Raw genomic sequence first — 25,562 nt, 5'->3', positions numbered from 1 at the left:
CTCTTGAGGTCCAAAGAAGCTGGTGCAGGTGTGGCAGGGAACATGAATGAAGCTAGCCACATCTGGATTTTTGCAACGAGCTCTCGCTCGTTTCTGCGTCCGACCTCTTCACCTCATACTACTCATCTGCACACACAACCAACCCGGGCAAACGACTTCCCTCAACGACAACCACTTCTATTTTCAGATTCTCAAAACAATTCCTATCGATTACCAAGCAGCAATAATAATAATGGATAGGGACAGAGAACGCGATCGGGAGAGGGACAGGGACCGTGAGAGGGACAGGGACAGAGAACGCGACCGAGATAGGGATAGGGACCGCGACCGCGACAGAGATCGTGACCGCGACCGTGACAGAGACCGCGATAGGGACAGGGACAGGAGGTATGTTCCCTGACTACTCAGGCTATCCCGTTCGTATCTTGCAGCTCGAACAATGATGCTTACTCGTTTCGGCGTGCTGTGCAGATACCGAGACTTCGGTGGTATCGACTCGTATGTCCCCACCATCCGCCGTCGTCCCTCGCGCTCCCCACCCCCTCCTCTACGCAGCGACAGCTGGGTTCCGCGTCGTCGCTTTTCCCGTTCCCCACCGCCGCCTGCACGTGCCCGATCCCGCTCACCACACCACCCACCACCGCCTGCGAGAAGGAGACGTTCAATCTCGAGGAATTCCGCGAGGGATAGAGCGAGATCCAGATCTCCACCACCTCGCCGCCGCTCCAGATCGAGGTCTCCGCTGAGAAGGAGACGCTCCCCGCCGCCCCCGAGAGGTGGATCTAGGTCCCCGAGGTTCAGGAGGAGATCTCCGTCCCCCGCCGTCGCGAGACAGAAGGATAAGTCCCCGGTGCGCGAGAAGCGAAATTCGCCGCCTCCTCCTACCCCAGGCTCGGCAGTAGCTCCCGCGAGACCTAGAGAGGGCCGCTCACCTCAGCGTCAACCGCCAACTGGACCCGCAGCAACGAGAAGGGACACCTCCAGGGAGAAAGAAAAAGACAAGGAGAAGGAGAAGTCGCCGGTCATCACCCGGGACAAATCGAGAGAGAGATCACCACCGCCGCCTCGTCGTCCACGTTCGAAAGAGAGATCTCCCCCATCTTCAGCTCTCCGACGGGGCCGTTCACCGCCGCCGACATCGAGAAGAGCTCGTTCAACAGAGAGGAGCCCGCTCGCCTCCCGTATCAACGACAGGACCAGAAGTACTTCGCGTCCTGCCTATAAAGATAGGTCCCCAAGGAAACGATCGGCTTCACCAAGGTCTCCGATGAATCGTCGTGGAGGTCGTTCGAGGACGCCCACCGGCCCTCGCCGCAGGTCGAGGTCGCCATACCGCGGTGGAGGTGGAGGATTCGGTCGCGGTGGAGGAGATTATCGTCGCGGTGGAGGTCCAGGAGCTGGTGATCGTTGGACGAGCAGCAGTGCTCGAGCCCGTTCGCCGTATCAGCCGCGTGCTCGTACGCCGAATGGTCCGGCTGCCACGAGGAGAGGACGTTCTCATACTCCGCCGGCTCAGCGTCCAGTTGCCCGTGCTAAATCGAGGTCGAAGAGTCCCGTGGAGGAGCCCACACCGCGAACCGCAGCGTCTCCAGTGACTAGAGCCGTTGAACCATCGCCGCAGATGCCGCCGTCTCGTCCTCGCTCACGATCTCCGGCTCGCAACGCCGAGTCCCGCCACGAGTCGCCCCGCCCACCTCCGAGATGGTTCCCTGGATCGCCTGCCATTCCTGGATCTGGAGCCAATTCCCGTGGACCACAGTCGCCGGCCTGCCCACCCTCTGCCCATCGCTCCCCGCCGTCAAGAGCCCGCTCGCCCCCGAGAGGTCCTAGAAATGACATTCCGCCACAGCCACCGATTAATGGCCAAGGAATTCACCCTGACCGTCTGCAGCATCTGTCGTCTGCGGCTGCACCTACCAACGGTGCTCCTCCCGCTGCTCCGAGAGGTCCCTCCGGTGTCGGTGGAAGGGCCCCACCCACGCATCCCCGTGGTGGTGGAGGATTCGGACCACCCCGTGCCCAGCAGCAGCCACCGATCAACCGCGGTCCCCCCGTTCCACAGCAGAGACCCACGCCACCTGCTCCCCCGCTCGGCCCGAGACGTGGATCCGCCGTTGGCGTTGGCAACCCCGCCACCCAATCCGCCACCCCTCAGCCAACCGCAATTCCCACTGGTCCCCGCGCTGGCAACTTCCCTTACCGCACTTCGCTCCCCGCGCAGGCGCCAGTCCGGTATGTCCCCGCTGCAACCGGTCCAGGAACTCTCATCCCCGGCGGCAAACTCCTCCCGCCCATCGACAAGGCGAGCGAGGACCGCTTGACCCGCCTGCGCGCGGAACAGGTCAAGCTCGAGGAAGAGGTGCGCATCTCTCAGGAGAAGAAACGCAAGGGACTCTACGCCTGGGAGAAGAGCAAGCGCGAGGCGGAGATCGCGAGCTACCGTGTCGAGGTTGCGGAACGCCAGCTCCAGGCGGCCCAGGAAGTCTCGCTCGAATAGGAAACGGGTGAGCAGGCGTCGTCCATGGAGTTGGGCGGCATGGATGGTGATAAATGGAAGTTGTGATTCCTTTCGAGGCATGAGCCGGCGTTTTAGTACCCTTTTTCGTTCTTTACCAATTGACTGTTTCTGTTTCTGTTTCTTTTTTCATATGCCCCTTTTCTTTTTCATCTGGCCGTTTTTTCTTCTTTCTTTTCACATGTCCTTTTCCTTTTACTTTTTCATCTGACGCTTTTACTTTGCATTTTGCATTTGCATGTCGACGGAACGGACATTTACTCGGTCTTTGAGATCTTGTACAATGACTACCCATGACGGATGTGCAGTGCAAAGGTGGTTTCTGATTGCGTTGCGCTGCGTTATGACCTCTACTTAGTTAGTACTTGCTTTTCATGGTATCTGTGCGTTTGGACCCGGCCGTGGACCAGATTCAAGCGCGGGAAATTTGTAAAGATATGTGCGGTATAGGTGGTATACATGGTACTATAGATAGGGATGGGGATGGGGATGGGGAATTGGCATGGAAGGCGAAGTGTTGATGAAGGTGAAGGCGAAGGCTTGGGTGCGAGATGGCGGGACTCGGTTGTTACGGGCTTGTGGTAACTTACCGTGGATGAGCCTTGAGGATGCTTAATTGCCTTTCATCGTTGATTGCTGGAGCTTGCATGCACGTGTACTAAGTATAAAAGCTTCTGAGGGAATGATAGGTAGTTCATCATGGAGAGCGGGACTTGCCTGGAGTGACGGCGTGAAGTTATGCTTGAACAGTGACTCTGTTTATATACTGGGTTTTGACCCGCTTGCCGCAACGGCTTTGGCGGTTTACCACCGAGGGCTCACCGGGAAGGTGCAAGTAAGGTTGAGAGACGCCTAAACAAATATCATTCTGTTGTCTTTGCTAGGTATTCTGCGTGGTCTCTGTGTTGTTATTCCACAAGCTACATACCGGTGAGATACCGGTATGCACTGTACCTACAGTAGCGTAGGTACTCTATATATACCGGTAGACATAGCACGCGGTAAACTTTCGGAGCAGACTACTAGTTATTCTCCGAGTGAGTGAGTGATGATGCGTGTCTACCTACATAGAAGCTCTGCACCGGCTGGAGATCGCCGGTTCATACTGGATCTATATACCAGGCGTACGGAGTACATACGATTTGGACATCAATACGAGCATTCCTCATGTTACCGGAGTGATCCGGAGTGGCTGTGAACGGTGGAGATGTGAAGCCTCTGTAGCTGGGCATGCAGTGAGAACGCCGGCCACCTAGCGCCAAGTCGCATCTCCGAGTCTCCTCCCCACCGGAGACCGCAACTAACCAATTCGACACGCGAATATGCATAAACTTTCTTCTATTCACCGCTTGGAATAGAGTAAATTCGCAGATTGGCATAAGCTCTCCTTGGCGGGCATCAAACTTCAGCTCGTCTGCCTGGTTACGGTACAAGCGAGACCTTGCCCAGTGCCCCCCCCCCTGCCCCCCTTCCGTCGTGTGTGTGCACGGGAGAGATATAATGTCGATTCGGCCGCCGCCATCATCATCATCACCATCGTCAGCTCAACACCACCACCACCACTACTACGAGGCCTACTGCAGCTACACACCCGCTTCGTCGCTACAAAATTTAGAACACACCACGCGCACAAGAATGGTTGGCGGTCATGGGCGCACTAGGAGCATGAGCATCAGCGATGCTATCGAGAGAGGGAGACGGCGCGCGCACAGTGTTACCGCGACTGAAGTGGTGGAGACACTGAAGGCACCGATCAGTTACAGGCTTGTTGTGAGTTCTTCCGGGAGACTGACGAAGGGGGGAGGGTGAGAAGGGGGATCAGAGCTGATGGGTGCAGGTTCTGTGCATGACTTGGTACCGTTCCCGATCGTGATTGAAGATGAAACCAAAGGTGGTGTTGGAAGCTGACGTCCCGAGAATGCAGGTATCTCGTGTCGGCACTATCGAATACCTCCTCAAAGAGCATACTGAATGCGCTGCCGAGACCGGTCACGCTCACCATCGTTCAATTCGGCTTCGTGTCGTCGTGGTGTATCCTGTTGGCGATCATTGCGCGCTACGTGCCCCTCGTCGGAAGAGCCATACCAGGACTGCAGGGCGGTTTGAGGTATCCAAGCAGACATGTCATCTATACCACGGCGCCACTCGCGGTTTTCCAGGTCATGGGTCATATCGCGAGCTCCATGGCGACGAATAAGATTCCCGTGTCGCTGGTCCATACGATCAAGGTCCATCTCATCTTCCTCCCGCTCCCTCCTTCCCGGACGATGAGTTGACAGGGTGCGATTGATCCAGGGCATGTCGCCGCTCTTCACTGTTGCCGCCTACCGCTTCATCTTCAACATCCAATACAGCACCGCAACCTACCTCTCCCTCGTCCCGCTGACCCTCGGCGTAATGCTCGCCTGCTCGGTCGAGTTCCGTGGCAACTTTCTCGGCGTTTTCAATGCCTTCTTCGGTGCCATCGTCTTCGTCACGCAAAACATCTTCTCCAAGAAGCTGTTCAACGAGTCTTCGCTCGCCTCGGAAACGATGGTTCCGATCCACCGTAGGAAGCTGGATAAACTTAACCTCCTTTGCTACTCCAGCGGGCAGGCGTTTCTGCTCACCTTTCTGCCGTGGCTCTACATCGAAGGAGGGACACTCATGAGCCAGTATCACAACACCGGTGGCCTCGTGCTCACGGATAAGCCGGGGAAGCATGGCCAGCCGGCTCTCACGGGCTGGGAGCTAGTCGCCGAGTTCGTATTCAACGGAACCGTGCATTTTGGTCAGAACATCATTGCGTTTGTACTGCTGAGCTTGGTGTCGCCGGTTACGTACTCGGTTGCTTCGCTCATCAAGCGGATTTTCGTCATCTTGATGGCTATTGCTTGGTTCGGGAATCCGACGACGGGTTTACAAGCGTGCGGGATTGCGCTTACGTACGTCTTCTTTCTCCCCTCGGTTGCGGAAGAATGTTGGCTGACAGGAGGATAGCTTCCTCGGATTATACCTCTACGACCGCGCTGGTGATACTACGCGTAAGGAGAAGGCGCTGAGAGCCTCGCAGCTGAAACACGAAGAGCCACTCCTGCCATTGAGCTCTGACCACAGCACTGGCGGCGGAGGTCACCACATCAAACACACCAGTGTAAGTCACGGTAATGGATTCATTGAGTCGAGTTCTACCATCAAAGAGTGAAAAGGATGTGGGTTTTTGGAGAAAATGAGTGCGGGGACATCATATAGGAGAGGTTTCACTAAATGTGTGCTTTTGTTTTTGCGTGGAGTTGGAGTTCGGGCTAGATGCTGGATGACCATGGGATGGGATGCGTTGAGTTTGTGTGTATGTTATGCATGCGGTCTACCGACTGCGTCTGGTGTCTGATTGAGTATCATAGGGTTCTCGCTGGTCCTCCGTCTGCTCCTTCGAGTAGGATACAATGACCGAGCCCTGCAATGTTTGTACAAGTAGTATACACCCTCCACTCCCCGTGGCATCGATCTTCCACCACCGGTTTAACCGGAAAGCTCGTCCTGCCTTGCCAGTCCTCTCGAATGGCGATCCATCTGCTCGACCACGTCCGCAATCGTCATCTTGGTGGTATCGAGCTTCACTTCCTTCCCGTCCTCTATGCGCCGTCACCCGCATTAGTCCCATTCTCCTCGCGATATCTTCCCCCCGTCCGTCACTCGTTCTCCCTTTCTCCCGCCCCGTCACGCCCCCCACCCCCCCCCCCCGTATCTAAGAGCACTCACTGAACACAACGTCAACCCTTCCACCGACTTTGCTGTCCCGCGGTAGCACGGTGGTGGTGACCTTCACGCCGGTAGCGCGCGCATCCGGTGGCAGCAGCGAGGCGAAGATCCGTGCCGTCCGGCCGCCGCGCACGAACGGGTTGAACGAGATTGTGGCCGATGTGAGGTAGCGGGTGATCATGGTGTCGTATCGGGGTGGTGGTGGTAGTGGTGGTGGTGGTGGGGGAGGTAAGTGGTGGTGGTACGCGGGGGGAAATTTTGAGCCGCGGTGGTAGGGATCCTACGGATCCTACGGGCGGTAGGGCTGGTTAGTGTCATGTGATCGGGGTGGGTGAGATGATGATATGTGTATCCTACTTACATCATTCTCCATGATATCTACTCTGTCTAATCTATGTCTATGTTAATCGCTATATCTACGGGCATCTACCGCTCACTCAGCTCACTTGAGCCACCTCGCCAAGACGGTGCCAATAACCGCCGTCCCTACCGCCGCTCTCGCCGCGATGGTAATCCACACCGCCTTCCTGACTTCAATCAGGTAGCCCTCCAACAGCATATGAACAGTACTCCCTCTGTCGTTTCTCCCGCTCGCCACTGCTTCCCTCGCCGCCTCCAAATTCCTCTTCCTCAAGCCTGACGTCATCACCTTTGCAACCAACTGCACATCCGGCGCCGTGAGCGTGGGCCACACCCACATATCCAACGTGCCGCCCGCAGGTGGCAGCATATCCAGGAAGTCCGCCAGGACACCCAGGGTGAGGCCCCAGACCACGAGCCTTTCGCGCTCGCCCAGGAAGTCGTTCCCGAACGGCGAAAAGACGCTAGTGGTAGGCTGCAATTCGATCGCGGCAAAGAACATGTGGCCGAGTGAGAGCCGCAGACCGTAGCGGATTATGCGGCCGTGGAACCCGGTGAATTGGCGCGCGAGCCGGTCGGATACGTCGGTTGTTTCGAACGTGCGGAAATCTGGCGAGAGCAGCGTGCGCAGTGGCACCCAGTGGATCGATGCTACTTCGGTCGGCTGCAGCGACAGCGCCGGCGGTGTGGGCGAGAGCAGGAGGAACATGAATGGACAGAGGACCATCAGTCTGTCGTCGCCGTTAGCACGATCGGTCATTTGCGCGGCGGGGGAGCCCTACGGTGTCGTTCCCCAGCTGGTGGTGATAATCCTATCCGGCAGATGTCCGGAATACAAGTTGGGCTCCGTGCTCAGATCCAGGCCCACCTCCTCCAGCGTCTCTCTCTCTGCCGCCTCGCGGTCCCCGCCATCCTCCGGATCCCGCTTCCCACCCGGAAACGCCACGTGGCTGGTCCACCGATCCCCCTTCCGCGCGGCGCGCTTGATAAACAATAGCTCAACCTCGCCATGACTCACCCACTCCTGCTGGAAAAACTCTTCTATGCTCGCCGGAGTGCCCGCGGTGGGCGCGGGCAGGTGTGCTGGATTCGGTTGCACCTAGAGTACATGCGGTCGTCAATGAATGGATGCGCTGTGGTAACTAAAGGTGAGGGACGGAGCGGTGCGCACTCGGAGGACGAGAGCTACTGAAGCTCGCTTTGGGACTGTGACGGGAGAAGGGATTGCGGGTGGCGGATTCGCCAGGAGATCCTGAAAGGTGCTGGTGAGTGCCGGTAGGAGGGTGGAGTTTGGTATCATCGTGGTGGCGGTGTGGTTCGGAGGTGCTGGGAATTCGCATACCGAAGTGTTGACTTAGCTCCAGCTACCACTCTAGATATACCTAGGGAGCTACGCGGGGCTTGGCGTTAGCGTCATGAGGAATTGAGGATCTCGGCTTTGGCTGCTGAGAAGATGTCGGCAACTGGATCCTGACACCTTTGTGGTTTCCAAGCACGAGAATGATAGCATATTAGAAGTCTGTCCGAATTGATCCAGAAGCACCAGGCCGAAACCGACGGTGAACCACACGTCAAGTCGTTCGCTTGATCATGATATCACACTCGACTTTTTTTTACGACAGTAGACACCACCCAAAGAAAGCTTTAGATCATCCTTGGTAGGATATATGCGCGCGTCTAACTCGCCTATGTACATAGAGTACTCCGAGTACATAGTGCCGAGAATCTAGGAGTGGAATGAAGATCTGGGGTTGAGGTGACGAGCTATGTCTTAATTTCCAAGTTTCGTGCGCAGCCGCTAGCGGCGACGCACTCCATCCAAGGCAACGGGGAGGCTAACCCGCCCAAAGGACCGATGCGTTGAGTTGCTAAGATGTATGATTGTCCGATAGGAGCATAATAGCGAACCAGAATAGGTGCTTGAACAATTGCCAGTCGAGGGGCCAGTCGGTGCGGCCAGGGAGAATAGGTATTTAACCACTGAAGAGTAGAAGTGGCAATGGCCGCTGCAAAGACCTATTGACCATGAACAAAGAGGGATTATCTGGCCATTGTTACATGGTGGGTGTTTGGGTGATAGAATGCCCGCTTGAAAGACCCATTGACCATTACCGTAGAGTGAATGTGCACTTGCAAACTTAAATTCACGAGTGTCCCGGCAGCGAGGAGGTGACGAGAAGGGCCAAGTTTATCGTGCTGCTGGCGACGATGAATGCAGAGCTACGCGATTTCGTGGGCGGGGGGCCAATATGCTGCTGATGGAGCCGATGTTGACGGTTATTCTGGTGGGAATTTGATTTTGTGCTGGGGGGGAGGAGGAGGAGGGTGGCTGTGGATGGTTGAGAACGCAGTCATAGGGATTGTTGTCAGTTCTTTCCTTAGAAAATTTTCCATTCTGATGGTGCACACATATTGCGCTCAACGTGGGTCGAGTGAGTCAAGGCTGCAAACCAACTCTCGTCCTCTTTAGTCCCCTATAACTACCCTCCGCATTCCCGTAAAATCGGGCCAGTATTTTTACAGTGGGGTTATTGTCTTTGTTTCCTTGCACTTCTGGCAGGTTGCGCGGCGGACAATCCGTGGAGGGGTATATCACACCCACGACGTATCACTCGATTCGCCATGCTCGTGGGAGGTGGGATTGGGGTCATCCCACTTCTCCGGAAGGAATGCCGGCTCCGGGCGTCTTGCCATCCCTTGGTCAGGCTGAAGCTTCAAGTGGAAAGCGATCCACCCCCTACCATCCGTTCGGTGGGTAGATTGGGGCCTGGGCTCTTGTCCGGACACCATTCGCGGCAACGTGATCAGCACCGAAAGACTGCTCGTATGTATTAAGCCTGTCACTACGGTGAGGTAGAAATCTGCCATCACCCCAACAACGAGGAGAACGTCAGGCCTCAGTGATCTTAGTCTTCGAGATTGGCGCTGAGGTGATCCTGTTACGGGAGGTGATTGTTGCGGTTGTTGTTGGGATACAGGAGGTGGCCATGCTGGATCACCCTCAACGATACTAGCAGTGAAGCGAATCATTGGAACTCGCCCGCTTGGGCCCACCGGCCCGGGCTCCTCAACGCTGGGCTGTCTCGCTCCGGGCTGCGGACTGGCATTGACCGGGCTGAGCTATCGCCTGCACTTCCCACCACTTTATAAGCATCGAATTCATGTTTCCAGCACGGAAAAAACCCGCGTGGTCTAGTGGTCTAGGCCATGCAAATAGCGAAGGCAGTTGAGGGAAAGTTCCGGCTTCAACCCAGATAAAAGACCTTTGTATTCAGCTCTTGGGGCTTCCAAGTCACCCGCCGGATGTGGTGACGGTTTTTGTTTTTTGTTTTTGGCGTGACGGAGGGAGCATTAGTTAGATATCACTCGGTAAGTTCACGTGACACACCTTACGCTGCCGGCTGTGGAGGCGAGAATCCAGTTACTACCAAACGCCTACTGACACGGCTTCGCCTAAAGAAAACATTGCAACTTGTACGCTATGAGAAAAAAAGGCCGACTTACGAGTAGAAGACTGAATGGTACCAGTGAAAATGAATGAGCCGCACTTTGTGCTGATAGCCAGTTTACATGCAGACTCGCATTCACTTAAGTGCCGCTTGCCGCATTCCTTGTACCCTAGGGACTCAGCGAGCAGGCTGTTCTGAATACTAATCCTGAAGCACTCCCTGGTCTTTTGGGTCTGCTAATCGGCGTTCCATAGCCTTTCAAATCGATCAGGGCTGGACAGTACGTTGCGCGATGCGGCGAGCGCGATCGGGCCGGGTTTTGACCGTATCAAAACCCCCGGTGCTGTAGCCGGAGTTGTTAATCAGCCCGATACCCGATACAGCCCGTTGGAGCCGGGGGGGTCGGCCAACCACCAACGCCCCTATAAGGTACGTACTTCAAATAAAGTTCCTCAATCCACTCATCTCAACCCAGCCTTATCCTCACTTCACCACTCTCCGCCTCACGAACAACTCCTTGGGATCGCCCACGACGAGTGAGTTCCCGTGCCCGCCCCGCGTCTGCAGCCAGCCGCGTTACACGCTTACCCACGCAGCGGGGGTACGATTGGCGGGGTTCTCGGTAAGCGGCCATCAGCTGTCCGACAATGCGCTATCTGTGCGCTTTGCTCTCTTACCCTCCAACCTCGACCGGCCATCGTCTCCCGTGCCAGCACACCACACATACACTCCCCCCTCCCCCACCCGCCCTAGAGAAAGGGAACGATTCCGTTTGAATCCTACGCGCTGCGAAGAATCGATCCCGCAGACGCCACATACGTCCCCGCGGGTGAAGCGGGCGTCTCCCCCCCCCTCGCATCCAACGGTACTTCTGGTGTTCGACAGTTCGAGGAGAGATGCGTGGGTTCCTTCGATGACCGGTCCTGCTTGGATCCAGGATCTACGACGACGGACTCAGAGAGCTTGACGTTCTCGTCAGGTTCGTCTATAATACCTACTTTCCCTACCTAACTAGCAAATAATTATCACTTTTCCATCAACTCAGAACTCCCTCTTGTCCGACTCTGAAAACTCTTAGGTCTTGATTCTCGAGGACGTCGGACGATCACTTTCGTAGTTGAGAGGCCGTCTCTGCCTGCCAGGGCTATCAGCACCCACTGCGGCGAAATTTGTGCTCAGCCATGCGAGCAAGTTATCTTTCAAATTGGCATGTTTTGGGGTCATGGACTCTGACCATCGTACTCTAAGGGTTGATGCCCGCCTGGAGATAATGATCTGGATCTTTGCACGGAAAGAAAAAAAAACGGATCAGGATGATACTACATACGTGTCACTCAGGCTAGCTATCGCTGACATGCAAGTAGATGGGTTCCTGAAAATCATGGCTGCTCTTCGGAGTTACACCGGGAGATACATACGTTGCTACATACTGTCTCGGCACGAGAAGTCACTGCATTCATACTGGGAGCCGTGGAATTCTCGGTATCGATCCGCCACGGGGGGGGCTAGGTTGGTGAAATTGCAACTGCACCGGTCGGCTCGGCGGTCAGAGAACATTGCATCACCAAGAGCCTCCACACAACGGCCTGCAAAATAAAACGGGAAATAGATTTATTTCCTATACCGGGGACCAACCGAAATTCTTAGACCAAAATATAGCCGGGCGTATGGTGGTCCCGAGGTACCACAAGAAGCACTGTCTCTATGACTCTAATACGATGAAATTGTTGGTTCGTCGTCACAACATCCACGGCAACGACAAATGACGGTACCCGGTTACAAACCTTAACTTGATTCGCATACAAGCTGGCGGTGGGTGTGGATCAGTCTGGCCCGAGGGAAATGTGTTCGTCGTCGAGTGCGTTGGTTGGAATTCCGAGAGCCTGGTTTGGGCAACATGTGCATCCATGGCATTGGGATTGAAGATTGTTGGCACTGCCGAAGCTTGGGGGGCATAGCAAATTCAGCAGACCATCGACCAGCGGGGGGCAGATGGCACATACCAAACCGTTGTCATTCTGATATGTGACGGGAGATGGTGCCACCGAGGCAACCTATGAAGGTGTGACGACGAAGCGATATGCGGTGCTATGCTGGAGGTTGGGGATTTTGGAGCGTGGGACAATCTTGCGCCAGGATCTAGTTACCGGTGGACGAGTGGGAAACCGGGGAAGGTGCAGCGGTAACGGGAACAGTTGCCGCGAAGGTTGACCAGGCTATAACCGTCTGGGTGGCCATCGATCGTGGTTGTTCCGAAGCATATGACCAAGAGAAATCTGGTTCGGGACGATCGTGTGGTGGCATAACAATTAGGGCGGAGCCGGATGGCGGCGACAGCAGGTAGTGGGTGGTAGCTTTCTTTTCTTTTCTTTTTCCAAAGTCCGCAACGCTCGTATCGTCCTTCCAGGGGCTTCGAGAGCCGCCCGATTGACAGGAACAGATCACAATTGAGGAATACCTTTAATGACATCTATCATTAGCATCGGCTCATCGGGAGATCCCACCGTTCGGGTTCCGCAGGAGACGGGTCGCGTGCACTTGGGCTCTTGGCCTCATTGGTAAGATGTCCCCAGCGGATCGTGCATACATCAGACTCTATCGTACGACGACACGCTGTTGGGAATGTGACGGTTGACTTTATCGTAGGCTTATGCATGCCGGTAGGATCTGCACTGGAGAGGGACCCCTTTATACACCTCCCGCTTCGATGTCGATCGCCAGCAGCACGATGACGTCCCCAACTGCGGTCCATCACTGCTGATATCACGATGCTCCTCGTAAAGGGTACAACCAGGTGCAGAATTCCGACACGGCCTCGGCGGGACGATCCGCAGTCAGTTCGAAGGGGCATGACTCCAATGGTCCTTCCGCGGAGACCTATAGGCGCTGATTGCTGGTGCGAAGGGCACTGTGTGGAATGGAGCCGCAAATCTGGATACTTTTGCTGTCCGGATATTATTGCGTTCACCGCTAGAAAAAATTCCCTTTGGGTTCAAGCTAACGAACAGCATTCGGCTCCTTTCCCGTCAACCGTGTCTCGTCGGTATCACTTGCTGGTGTGGAATGACAAGTGCGTAGTGGGAGCATATGTGGTCGATATATAAGGGAGGTGACGCCCCTCCCTCTCAGCCTTGCAACAAACTTTTCCGGTCACCTTGCTCTTCGTTCGCTTGCAGGAAGATACCAACGCAATCATTCCGGAACCACCGAGACGGATTTCACTATCTGTGCAGGGCACTACGGGTTACCTTGCATGCGACTCCCATACAATTACACCGCAGGGGCCTCTTTGCAGAAATTGCCCACGATTGCCGCAGAGGGATATAAGTTTCCTTCAGTCGCCATACACAACTGTTTTCTGTCAGCGCACCCGCCAGTGCGGCTCAGAATCCGTCGGCCAGACACTGCTTGGGCTTCGACAAAAAATTCACCTCCTACCTCAATGCGTTTGACGTCCATACACCCTAACCCTACGCCGGATACTCGCCGAGAAAAGCCACATCGATTATTCCTCGCGGCCACTCGAGGCATCTCGAGGCAGATAGGTGAATGTCCTCACTGGAGCCAACTTCCCGAGGCAAATGGGTGGATGTCCTCGCTGGGGCCAACATCCCGAGGCAGGATTTATTGTGCTCACTCGTAGGATCCCAACATGCCGTCTCAACGGATCAAGGATGCATATCCCGTCAGGCCAGCAGTGCAATGTGGAGCAAGCAATCAGGGCCTGCAAATCTCACCAGGAAAGGTCGACCAAACTTTGAAGGGGTTCAACATTCGTTCTCTCCGCTGTTCAGCTCAACAACAGAGCACATAGCCCCTGCCGCTCTGGCCGCTGCTGGCCGCTGCTGGACAGCTCAGAACGAACGCCGACTTGGCTGAAACTCGGCTTCCATGTTTCGGGATGCAGCAGGCAGCACGACCCCCACGTGAAATCGACATCTCACAAACACACACCCACACCCACACACCAACATACGCGGCCTTGTTCTGTACCCACTCGGACCCTGTTCGGTCTGCATCCAGCCTACGACTCTAGCTGCAGCCCACCACACTCACCTACCCACCCACCATAGGTATCACCCCCACCGGGGACGGACAAACGAACAGAATGTCCTCTTCGCAACGATCCAAACCGAACTACCGGTACAGCGTATGGGTATGGGGCATCGCACGGCAGCTATCCCACGAGAGCAATCTGGGCGAACCAGATTAGCGGAATCTAAAAAAAACTTACACCGGGTAGCTATCCACGGGGGGGAGGGGGATGGGTGGTGCGAGAGTCTGGATGGGAGTGCGGGAGGATCGGCTAGGACAAAATCTGATGGATCGAGGCGACCGTCCCACGGATTTGATCCCCTTGGGTGGCAGACCCAGGGAACCAACACACACCCGTCCACCCACGCAAGCACACACATATCAGACATGCGCATGCAGACCGTTCAAAGCGGGAATATCAACTGGGCCTTATCTGGCCGAATTCGAAATGAGCCTGCCACACTACCCACGACCGAAAGAATTAGCACGATAAGCTAACCTCCGCACACACGCCGGTCCGAGCTGTGTGGTGACTGGCCGCCGGAGATGCATAGCGGATTACTCCATGTTTCCTCTTTCCCATCATGGCCATGCGCACGGACCGCGCCAATCGTCGGCGGAAGAGCTCGATGTTGACTCCCGCTTTGCCTTCCACGGCCACGGCAACGCTGATTCGTCAAGGCTCGCGCCTTGGCTTGCTTGCGGACTTACGACTTTGAGAGTGCTTGGTGATATTGGTGGTGGTCCGTTCGGACGCCTTGTTGGGGGTTGTCTGTGGAGGCTCCTAATTAAGCTTATCGATAGGCGCTCCCGCCGTACCGCCGGGACACGGACCTTGTCTTGGACGGTTCGGAACGATCCGAGGATCGTCGGATTCAGCCCTAAACTCTTTATCCTCCGCCACAACTCCACGATTAGGTTCGCAAAAACAATGAATCCCCCAGACTCTCTCGGCCTCGCTCACGTCGAAAAAAAAGCTCTACTGTGCCCCTCATTCCTCCCCCAGTTCGTTCAGAACCGGCCGGACAACTCTCTTTAGCGCACACGATACGCGAAAGAAAAAAAACAAACAGCTCGAGGATCTCCGGTCACATCGCGAGCGCCAAGCGTTTGCATCCGGGCCGTTATGGCGGTTTATTCATCCATAGGTCCAAAAGTACCTGCGAACGCGAGCGCCACTGGATGGATGGGACAGAAGAGAGCGGACCGAACGCGACGAAACGGCTGTTTTTTGTTTCTGTCGTTGTCGCTGCCGAGCAAAAACAGATCACGGTTGTCCGTTCAGCGGAGGTGGCTGCCGTCGAGTATCATACTCTCAGGTGAGAGAGGGAGAGAGAGAAGAGAGAGAGAGCGATAATTGCCTTCGCATGCGCGGGATTTCTCAACGGCATAAGTCGAGAAAACAAAAAAAACAACGAAAAAACAAAACGAAAAAAAAGAAAGAAAAAAAAAACGCCCGTACACAAAAGGACAATGAGACACCGGAAGACTCTTCTCGGAAGCCCGGCAGGTGCCATATGCAACTCGGTCCGATTCGCAACCACTCTGCAGTCCTGGTGGTTTTTAGAGCGTGTCCGGCAGGCAGCAAGTTAACTGCCATCGGATTCGGGCTTTAGTTATGGCGGATTGCCATAGGCTTCCCGGAAATTGAATTTGAGCACTAATGATCGGCGTTCGGTTGGCCATGCAGCCAGGAATAAAATCCCACACCATCGTGGCGTGGAACTGTTGCCCGAAATCAATGCAGTGTGCGCTGTCGCCGGAGCAGTACGGTCAACAACAACAACAACAACGAAGACGACAACGGCGAACGTGGGATGTGTCGACGCCTGGGAAAGGCTTTCCCACCACCACCATCTTTCGGTGGTAGCGGACACAGTTAAGCCAAGCACGGATCGGTAAGCACGACTGCCGCCTCGCCCTACGACCATCCGAAACGTGCGATGGACACACCTTGTCGAGCCACGGAGGGAGGTGGCCGGACGGGCCGCTATTGCAGCAGGTCCTAAATACTCACCTGCCAACACCAGAAAAGAAAGAAAAAACCGGTTGCCTCTCGAATAGAACTTGGCCGCTAAGTGCTAAGTGCTAAGTGCTAAGTGCTAAGTGCTAAATGCTAACTGCTAACTACAGCTCAGCTCGACTACGTGGGGCAGTTCCGACTCAACCATCCTCCTTTCGGTGCCGTGGGTGTGTACGGTATGCCAACGATCGTAGCGGCTGCTACTTGGCACTTACTTGCTGGGAATGAAGCCGAAGCTGAGAACCGAGCGAACAAGCAGATAGCCGGACGGAGGAGCGCCATGTGTCCAGCACCGAATTGACGAGCTGAGCTGAGTTGAGCCGAGTGGAGTTGAGCCGAGCTGAGCTGGACCGAGCTGAGCTGGACCGAGCTGAGCTGAATGGCCAAGAGCGAGGGAGGTTAGCGTCCGTACCACGCAACCACGTATCACAGGACTGAATGGCATGTACTAACCATACACTACACAAGTCACACAAGTGCTTAGGTAAGTGTGTACTCGGGTACTTTGGTACCTGGGTACTTGGAGTACATAAGGACTTACTTGGATGCTTGCAGAGCGAAAGTGGCGGCGCAATTCAGGTGCAGCGAGCAAGGTCGGTAAACCCCCCATCCAGCGCATTGATCAGTCCCCATCGCGGCGCCGTGCATGTCGGATAGCTCATTGGCCATCGGCTCCAAGCGGCAGCTCATCCATCCATGCCTACATATACCATGTAGCCAAGTAGGTAGGTGCATGTATCTGCCTACTTTGTACCCTTTCAAGTTTCCACGCTGTCCAAAGTGGTGTCCAATGCGGATCAAACTCAGGAGTGGCTCCCCACCACCGAACTCCCTAACATAACCCTCACATCGGAGATTCCGCTCGAGGAGTTTCGCCTCAATCCACAGTACATATCACCACACCCACACACACACATATACCCTAGAGTATCACCACATACACACTCACACTCACCCACCGCTGTCGAGCGTCCGGCGTCCAGTTTCTCCCCCCCTCGCTAATGCTCTCTCTGGATATCCCTGCACTGGTACTGTAGAGGCACACGGCGCATGTCTGTACGCATCAGGTTTGATGGATGTCCAGCAGCAGCGGAGTTGGGAGACATAAATCGATAACTATCGCCAGTCTGCATTATCTGCAAGGAGGATTATCGGAGACCGGCCGTGTCTGGCGCACTGCACACGCACACGCACACAGCATATTCAAACATCCATGGATGCTCTGCATATGGGGTGGGTTCTGTTCAGGATATGGTAACGGCGGTTCGGCCATGGATGATGGGGGGTGGGATACCGATTCACCAAATCGGATAAAAATAGAAGGGCATCAAGCTCAAGTCCAAGCGACCAATTCTGGCAACTCTTTGACAGGCCGCGAGCCGTCGTCGGTCGAGGGGAAACCAGCGGCCACAGCACGGTGGAGCTAGGTGGGTAGGTAGGCTCCAAGTCTGACACTGTCCGAAATAGATGATGAGACCGACACTAAGGTTGGGAGGTCGATCAAAGCTATCAAGCTCGAAGCTCCAGTGAGAGAAAACAAACAGAAACGAGTTCAAACTTCACGTTGAAGTTTGAATGCCATCGGGAGTATGTAGGTACATACTTCTGTACATTCTTCGGTGGTGGGGGTGAAGTTCCTCATCGCGGGGCTATATGCAATCTGGGTACACACGTACCACCTGCTATGTAGGTACAAGGTGTATCTATAGTTGCCCAAGTATGTATTTTGATCGGTATTGCAAATGCGGTATATGTGAAATGCCTCATCCAAGAAGATGATGCTCAGGAACATTGCCATCTATAGGCGGTGCGATCGACTTCAACGTGTTTGATGTTGGAGCCAAGAAGCTGCCAAGCTCAATCGGAGCCGAGAACTTTCGACGTCGTGATATTGCCTCCGGATCCACTGGCAGGCCATTGATTCCGGGTTCACTGGCAGGCCATCGCCTCCAACTGCCAAAGTATGTATGTGCCAGACAACCGATACGGAAGGGAGGGAGGGACTCACCACGCAAAAACGAACAGGAATCATTCCATCTTCATATCGGAGTAAAACAAACGCTTCAATGTTTCCGAAGACCTGCTACGGCCCTCCCCGTTGGCCCTCCCCCGGCACCCTCCCTCTTTCTCTTTCTCTCTCTCCACACAATTCCATTCTTCCCGCATGAGTGCGCGACCTGCAGACGTCTGCTTCTGCCTCTGCTACTGATCCTCCTAGATCAGACGGAATTCCAACAAACATGTCTGATGTCTGTCGCCATTACCTACACACATACAAACCTGGCTCTCCTTTCTTGCCCGCCCTCCCCACCCGGCTATGCTTTGCAATTGCCGCCTGCCGCCGCTACTGCGCTCGTTGCAACCATTATCGCACTGCTCTCTAACTGCTCGACTCCAATACGACGCCGATACTGCTACATACATACTCCTCGGAGGATTCCTACAGGCACCTCGCGATGCACTTGCACTACCCCAACATGATAGCAACCCCCCACCCCATTTGCCTCCCACCTCGAGCTATGGCCCACCTCCCTAGCTAGCTAGCTACCTGCTCTAGCTCCACCTACTGGCTCCCGATATCCCACTCTCTTCGTCTACCCTGCTGCTTGTTTGGCTGAACAGGGCACTTCCTTCCACCTGGGATATGGAAACACAGGCAGCCTACATACCGTACTCTACTAGTGGAAATTCCCGCGCAAGCTCACCTCCATCATCCACTAAGAGCTGTATGTATGGTAATTACGGTATTCGCAGGAAAGCTATCGTGTCACAACAGCCACTGTGTACCAAACCCCCCCCCAGCCTGACAGGTTGATTTATATTTGCTTTTTCTTGATCCCGTCCAACCGGGACAGTACTCTACTGATAACGAAATCGAGCTAAGCGGATAGCTGGTAGCTTCTCAGAAAGTGGGAGAAAAAAAAAGAAAGAAAGAAAGAAAGAAAGAAGGAAGGAAAGGAAAAAAAAAAAGACGGCAACGCAGCGCAATGCAATAACTAAATTGCTTTTTTCGTCCATCCCTTTAGCAATCATCAAGGTTAGGATCGGTGGGTGCGTGGGGCTTTCTCAACCTGAATCTGCCTCTTCGATCCCGCTGTTATTTAATACAGCTTCATGTCTATCATCTCCTGCCCCTTCTTCTTCCTTTCAGCTCCAACTTCATCACACGCAGAACCTGTTCAGAGAACGGAAACCCTTCGCTGTTTGAGCTGCCCCTCGTTAAATCACCGCGCATCCTCCTCCTCCTCGACCTCGACCTCGACCTCGACCTCCTCATCCTCACCGTCCTCCTCGTCTTCCTCCTCGTCCTCCTCCTCAACATCAAAACAGCTCCGACGATCGCATTGCAGGCCAATCCCCTCACCTCTTCGCCTCCCTTTTGCCTACAGCTCTCCTCGCAAGCACCGCATACCCCCACCATTATACCCATCCATCTTGCTCCTCCCCCGTCGCATATATACCTCTTCCTCGACGCCTCCAAACTCTCGCTACAGCGCCCAGCACCTATAAACGCATATAACGACGCCATGAACCAGACCCGCATTATGAATACCAAGACTTACGACTACGACGAGGTTCACGAAGCATCCCCGACCAGAAGACGCCGCTCCCAACACTCCCTCGAAGCCGGCTACCCCTACGCCGCGAGACCCTCCACGGCCAATGGCATGAACAACGGCCCCAGCATCGCTGGCGGCCACCTGGGCTACGGTGGAAATACCGACTTCCGGGTGTTCTCGCAGAGCCTACCCACCCAGCAGATGCCCGTCCACAACAATCAGACCGCCTTCGAGCAATGGAAGCCGCAGCTACCGGCTCCGATGATCGGCATGGACGTGCAGATGCAGCCGCATCCGTCCACATACTCGCCCCTCTACCACATGAACCTGTACAGCGGTGCCGTTCCAGCGGCGCTGACCCACGACTCCCAGCTTCCCACCCTCCGCGAATTCGACGTGTTGCTCAATGACTACGTCATGTCGCTCTCGGAGAAGAAACGCGACAAGGCTCTGATCGGACAGGTCCGCTACAACAACATCAGCGCCGTTCTGCGGGACCCCAAGTGCACGACTATCGAGTCGGCGCAGTTCCGGTTCTGGGCCAAGAAGATGTTCGTCTTGGACTTTCAGGAGGACGAGAATGGTCGCACCAGCCAGGTTGTCATGCACGAGAACAAGCCGGTTGCCATCCGTGAGCAATTGTTTGGGATCCTAACTACGGCGCACATCCAATGCCAACACGGGGGACGGGACAAGACGTCCTCTCAGGTCCGTCAGTTCTACTCGTGGTAAGCTTTCTCCCCCCATAGTTGCGACCTCTTTTTTTCCCGTTGAGATTGAGCCTAATCGAGTTGTTCAGGGTTCCCAAGGAATTGATTGCGCGCTTCGTCAGGGGATGCCCCAGCTGCATGGCTCGCAGAAGCCCCCAGAGCATCAGGCGGACGTCTCCTCCCAGACGCTCTCCATTGAGGCGCACCCCTCCGCGAGTCGTTCCACACGCCGACACTCCCCTCGACTACCACAATTCGCCGCCGCCGCAACAGCAGCAACAGCAGCAGCAGATTCAACCTTCGGCGCAAACCGTGGTGGTCGTCGGTGGATCGCCGCCATTGCACCACCAGGTTCCGGCGCACGTTCCGCAGCAGCATGCCCCTCAGCAGGAGTACCACCATTTCCAGAACATGCCCAGCCAGAATCAACACTCGAGCCAGCCGTTCGCCGCCCAATGGGCGTAGACGGCTTTTTTTTCCTGCCTTTCAACTATACCGAATTTGTTCCGCATCTATTTCCATACGGGGTTCACCATTGTCTGCTTTTGACTTTTGACTTTGTTTTTTTTTTGCGCCGTTGTTGGTGGGGTGTCACGTTCGAAGCGGCAGAGCCGGCCGGGTACAATCCGACCATCTTCGATCGCCACCACCACCGACCAACAACAACGCCTCTACGGGGTGGCATAATGCCTAATCGAGATGTACCTCCATACATCGAATTTCTTGTGCTTAATTTTCCAAACCGCCACTCCAGAGAAACTTATTATATCGGGGCCTTTTTCTTTCCTTTTTTTCTTTTCTTTTTTCCTTCTTGCTTTGGGTCTCCTTAAAATGTGTGCTTTTTTTTCCTTGTTTTCTTGTTTTTGCTCGCGAAAAGTCGTTTTTTTTCCCTTCTTTCCTTCTCTTTCTTTTCGGGGACTGGGTGTAGGGGGCGCATATCTTGCTTTCAAGTGATGGACGACAGCTGGGGGGTGAGAGAGGGCAGGTGTGTGTGTGTGTGTGTGTGTGTGTGCCAGTGAGCAGCAGCAGTTGTTGTTGTTATTGTTGTTGTTGCTGTTGTTGTAATGGTTCTGTCGCTACCTACCTTACCTACATAGCTAATGAGACGCTGAGAAAGAAGAGCTCGTTCTGTCTTGTCTTGTCTTGTCTTGTCTTGTGTTGTGAAGACCTTTTTGATCCAAATGCAGGCGCGTTGTAGTTCCGGCTGCATGGCTGCACGGCTGCATTGCTGCTCCTGCTATGTACTGCTGCAATGCTGCTGCTGCAATACTGCAATGCTGCAAGTTCTCGGGCCTTTCTTTTCTTGCTTGCTTGGGTAGGCTCTGCTGCTGGATGCTGGCTGCCTGCACGGCGTGCTCGAGGTGTTAGGTATTCAGGTCGCCAATGTAATCACCGTGTTCACCGTGTTCACCGTGTTCACCGTGTTCACCGTGTCGACTACATATCATACCGTACATACACAAAGCATGTGTTTCTGGATACGATTCCTGGGGTGTGGGTGGGTGTGTTGGCTGTTGGGTCTGTGTATCCGTGTCTGTATGGGTCTGTATGCATCTGTATCTGTCAGTTTCTGTGTGTGTCTCCGAGCGTGTCTGTGTCTGCGTATGTCTATGTCTGCGTATGTCTCCGAGCGTGCCCGGTCCAACTATCTAGGTGCATAGTTAACAACTGACAGGACAGAGAAGCAGACGCGAGAGCCTGCTTGCTTGCTTACTTGCATGGCCCATGGTGGTGGGGAAGGCCTATATACGGGGATGGTATGCGGTATACGGGGATGGTATCGGGGATGGTGTACGGGGATGGTATACGGGGATGTGCTGCTGTATCTGAGCTGCTGAACTTTCCTCACACATAGTTCGATACATAATGTAGGATCCGCGTCGAGTCGGTTGGCTTGTTGGTAGGCTCATGGGGGAGGATCCCGGCGGATATCACAGTCACAGTATCGGTATCAACAATATATCGACACTGCGGCCAATCAGCACGGAGCACGGCTGGCAAAGCTATGGAGCATCGGAGCATTGGAGCATCGCGGTGTCGGAGCATCGGATCGATGACAGGAGCAGACGAGTAGGTGGGAGAAGGCGGGGATCGTTGAGATCCTAGAGATCGGTGGGTTGTTGCTTGTGGTTGCTCGGAGGGGGGGAGATCGGCGGCGGCGGGGGTGGTGCTGGTGGTGGTGGAGGCCGAGAACTGGTGGGCCGAGATGATCGTCGGGAATGAAAGAAGACGAACAGGCGGGGTGCGGGCCGACTGGACGGGACGGGGCGAGACTTAGCTACTAGTGGCTTCGAGGTTCCGCATGCTTCGGGCTTGGACTACCTAGCACCCGGGCTTGGACCCGGGCTTGGACTTGGGCTCGGACTCGGGCTTGGACTCGGAACTGTTGCCGACACGAACGGACTTCGTACCATATCGTATCGTACATACGGCCCGGTATTCGGACCACCGTACTATCATACCATCCATACCATCGAATTTACATTCCCTCGTCCACCCCGTCCACCCTGCCCACACATATTGCGATTACGATTGCAGTTTCACCAGGACCGCTCCCCATCAGGATCGATATCGCAACAGTTGGGAGTAATATAGTAGGTGCGTGCGTGCGTGCGCCCCTGCGGAAGATATATCCTCCATCCTCCATCCACCAACCCGAAAGAAATGTACTTTTACACACAGCGTTCAGCACCCAGCACACCGCACAGTACTCAGCACGCACGCACGCGCGCACTCCTCCCCCAGCAAGCACGCACACCGACACGCACTCAGCACGCACACCGTACATCACATCCACATCACATCCAACACCTCACCCACCCATACATATCATACATCCCACCGTACATCACATCCCGCTGTATGTACATCACACATCACATCCACATCCCGGGAAGCGAAACTTCAAACGAGCCAATCGGATGCGTGATCCATCCTCGCTTGGTGTCGTCGTGTCGGGGGTGCGTGCTTGGACGCCTTGTTTTGTTTTTGTTGCCTGTTTTTGAGGCTGGGGTTGGGGTTGGGGGATCGGATTTTTGTCATGTCAACTCTCATACCCAGGTATGATATGTAGACAGGTAAGGTAAGTATCCGCATGGAGGTTTTTTTGGGGGGGTCGTTGGCATGGGTACTTGCTTTTGCTTTTGCCCTTTTGCCTTTTGCCCCTCCCTCTGACTACCTTCCATTCATGTGCGCGGCGCCGCGACGAGCGTTCGATCTCGCAGTTCGCGGTCGTGGGTTTTGCGATATGTCACATATTTGCCTACTTCTTACTTGACTACTAGTTGAGTAGTATGTGGGTAGTGCGGTTCGGCATAACCAGCTCCCCCCGTACGTCCTCACGGATTCCCGAGAGCCCCGGGAGTCTCGAAAAGCGTCCCGACACTAAACGAACATCCCCGATAACGAGGCAACTAGGCAACCAAACAACTACTCTGGGTGTGAGACACGATTGCTGTCGAGGGCTCTCAGACGGGCCATCGTATCATACCGAGCCCGATCGCGCTCGGACCACAAGCTGTCGCAACGCCCTCATGCGTATGGTATGTAGAGTATGTATGCACATATCTACACATGTAGTTGATCCGCTCCCTCCGGCATCATTGGCTGGCGTCAAACGTCTCGCCCTGCCGAGTGGAAGCCTGGTGCTGCCCTGTCCTGTCTTGTCCTGTTGGGCCCTGTCCTGCCCTGTCTTGTCGTTTCCGCCCTGCCCTGCCCACCCCCCGCAAAGGGTCCCGGAGCCAAGTTCCGGGTGCGCCGCTACTATAATGCTGACCACCCCCAGAGGGATTCTGAGACAGATCGATTACGGGATACGGGATACGGAGTAACTACGGGAGGCGTTGCTGAGGGAGGGATGGAAGGGAATGGAAGTGCTTTTTTCCCCTTAACTATTCTGCTTCTTCTGCTGCTGCTTTGTTTTTTGCGCTTCTGCTTCTTCTTCTTCTTTCCCCGGACTGATCTTGTGGTTGCACTGCACTGGCAACTGCACTACTCTACACAGCACATCGAACTGTCCAGTGGCAGTTCGAGCTCGAGCTCGAACGAGCTCCTCCAAGATTTAATCGCGCAGGTCACTTTTTCTTTCTTTCTTTCCCCTCTCCCTTTCCCTTTCCTTTTCCTTTTGGCCGTGCAGGTAAGTCGAGTAGGAGGGAACCAACCTGGAGGACGGCGAGACAGCGCGTGGCCCTGGAAGGAATCGTTTTTGTGCTCCGGCAGACCAGACGGGGGTTTCCTGCGCGTGCTCCTCGATCTTTTGGTAGGTATGTTGTATGTTGTATGTACCCGGACGGTTGGGAATCACGGCGCAGGGCCTGAGGGCAGGGCAGGGCTGAGCTGAGCTGGGCCGGCGATGTCGTTTTTTTCTTTTGCTTTTCTTTTCGTGCCTCTGCACGGCTGCGCCGCTGCACGGGGGAATGTTCATCCCCGGCTGGAACTGGAGCAGGTACTAACTAGTAGGTACTATGTATACTCCAGGGACGGGGAGTCGGGGACGGGCACGACGCCTCGCGGGGTTTCTTTGCTTCTTCGTTTTTCCGAGACTCTCGAATAGTCACACGCGAGATGTATGTATATCATATGTATGTAGTCGCGAGGGAAGGAAGGGTATGTAATCGTCGCCGGTGTTTCACTTTCGTGTGGTTGTGGTTGCCGGTCGTTCAACTACCACAAGTAGTACTCTAGTTACTCTGTGATACTGGTAGCGGAGGGGAGATCAGCCGTGGCCCCCCCGGCGGCCTCCGGGGTGGAGGGGGACGTGCACACCTGGTCGACCAGGTACCTGCTAGTAACATAGTGGCAGGATCCTCTCCCGCGTTGATTATCGCCGTCAATCGCTGTCAATCGCCGTCAATCGTATGATGTCGCTATGGTCGTCCGACGTCCGACGTCCGTGTCTCTCTTTACATACCCTCGACGAGCACCAAGGACCAGCAACGAAAGAAAAAAAAGAACTCCATACATAACCGAACCGACAGACCGACCGAATTGACTGCCCGAGCCGGCCTAATCCCACGGCGGGCATTACCTCCGGACCCCGGGGTAGGATCCACATCCACCAAGCTCGAAGCTCCATGTGTCATCCACCTAGATACTCTACAGGGGGCTGTAGCCTGTAGCTGTCACATATCACAACCAACCAACCAACCAACCAACACAACCTACTCTACT

General features: G+C 54.9%; 7 protein-coding genes across 7 annotated transcripts; 5 read left to right on the top strand and 2 right to left on the bottom strand.

Annotated features, from left to right (window-relative positions):
- The first annotated feature begins 111 nt into the window (after nucleotides 1-111).
- On the top strand, nucleotides 112-2,553 carry BZA05DRAFT_42024 (uncharacterized protein). Its single transcript, XM_051485635.1, has 2 exons — nucleotides 112-387; nucleotides 472-2,553. Exons 1-2 carry the CDS (start codon nucleotides 233-235, stop codon nucleotides 2,495-2,497), a joined length of 2,181 nt encoding a protein of 726 aa, XP_051339828.1. The 5' UTR covers nucleotides 112-232; the 3' UTR covers nucleotides 2,498-2,553.
- A 1,597-nt stretch (nucleotides 2,554-4,150) lies between these two features.
- Nucleotides 4,151-5,699, top strand: BZA05DRAFT_337430 (triose-phosphate transporter family-domain-containing protein; the record flags this gene model as incomplete). Its single annotated transcript, XM_051480856.1, has 5 exons — nucleotides 4,151-4,285; nucleotides 4,353-4,374; nucleotides 4,433-4,743; nucleotides 4,811-5,439; nucleotides 5,495-5,699. 5 exons carry the CDS (start codon nucleotides 4,151-4,153, stop codon nucleotides 5,697-5,699), a joined length of 1,302 nt encoding a protein of 433 aa, XP_051339827.1.
- A 317-nt stretch (nucleotides 5,700-6,016) lies between these two features.
- Nucleotides 6,017-6,437, bottom strand: BZA05DRAFT_336946 (uncharacterized protein; the record flags this gene model as incomplete). The annotated part of the gene is made up of 2 exons (XM_051480835.1): nucleotides 6,017-6,129; nucleotides 6,257-6,437. The coding sequence occupies 2 exons, from the start codon at nucleotides 6,435-6,437 to the stop codon at nucleotides 6,017-6,019; spliced, it is 294 nt and encodes a 97-aa protein (XP_051339826.1).
- A 92-nt stretch (nucleotides 6,438-6,529) lies between these two features.
- On the bottom strand, nucleotides 6,530-8,060 carry BZA05DRAFT_397585 (NUDIX family hydrolase). The gene is made up of 3 exons (XM_051483635.1): nucleotides 7,788-8,060; nucleotides 7,399-7,715; nucleotides 6,530-7,347 (listed from the first exon to the last, which is right to left on the bottom strand). The coding sequence occupies exons 1-3, from the start codon at nucleotides 7,914-7,916 to the stop codon at nucleotides 6,699-6,701; spliced, it is 1,095 nt and encodes a 364-aa protein (XP_051339825.1). The 5' UTR covers nucleotides 7,917-8,060; the 3' UTR covers nucleotides 6,530-6,698.
- An 11,944-nt stretch (nucleotides 8,061-20,004) lies between these two features.
- BZA05DRAFT_337173 (uncharacterized protein) lies at nucleotides 20,005-20,858 on the top strand (the record flags this gene model as incomplete). The annotated part of the gene is made up of 2 exons (XM_051480841.1): nucleotides 20,005-20,411; nucleotides 20,483-20,858. The coding sequence occupies 2 exons, from the start codon at nucleotides 20,005-20,007 to the stop codon at nucleotides 20,856-20,858; spliced, it is 783 nt and encodes a 260-aa protein (XP_051339824.1).
- A 731-nt stretch (nucleotides 20,859-21,589) lies between these two features.
- On the top strand, nucleotides 21,590-22,183 carry BZA05DRAFT_41925 (uncharacterized protein). Its single transcript, XM_051485571.1, has one exon. It carries the CDS (start codon nucleotides 21,646-21,648, stop codon nucleotides 22,063-22,065), a length of 420 nt encoding a protein of 139 aa, XP_051339823.1. The 5' UTR covers nucleotides 21,590-21,645; the 3' UTR covers nucleotides 22,066-22,183.
- A 1,305-nt stretch (nucleotides 22,184-23,488) lies between these two features.
- On the top strand, nucleotides 23,489-25,106 carry BZA05DRAFT_397572 (uncharacterized protein; the record flags this gene model as incomplete). The annotated part of the gene is made up of 2 exons (XM_051483634.1): nucleotides 23,489-23,935; nucleotides 24,178-25,106. Coding segments are annotated over exons 1-2 (799 nt in total), but the record flags the coding sequence as incomplete, so codon positions are not given.
- Nucleotides 25,107-25,562: the final 456 nt, after the last annotated feature.

Source organism: Tricharina praecox (genome assembly GCF_024521635.1).
Source record: "Tricharina praecox strain CBS 144465 chromosome Unknown BZA05scaffold_11, whole genome shotgun sequence".
Classification (NCBI taxonomy): Eukaryota; Fungi; Ascomycota; class Pezizomycetes; order Pezizales; family Pyronemataceae; genus Tricharina; species Tricharina praecox.
This window is presented reverse-complemented; position numbering and strand designations above follow the sequence as displayed.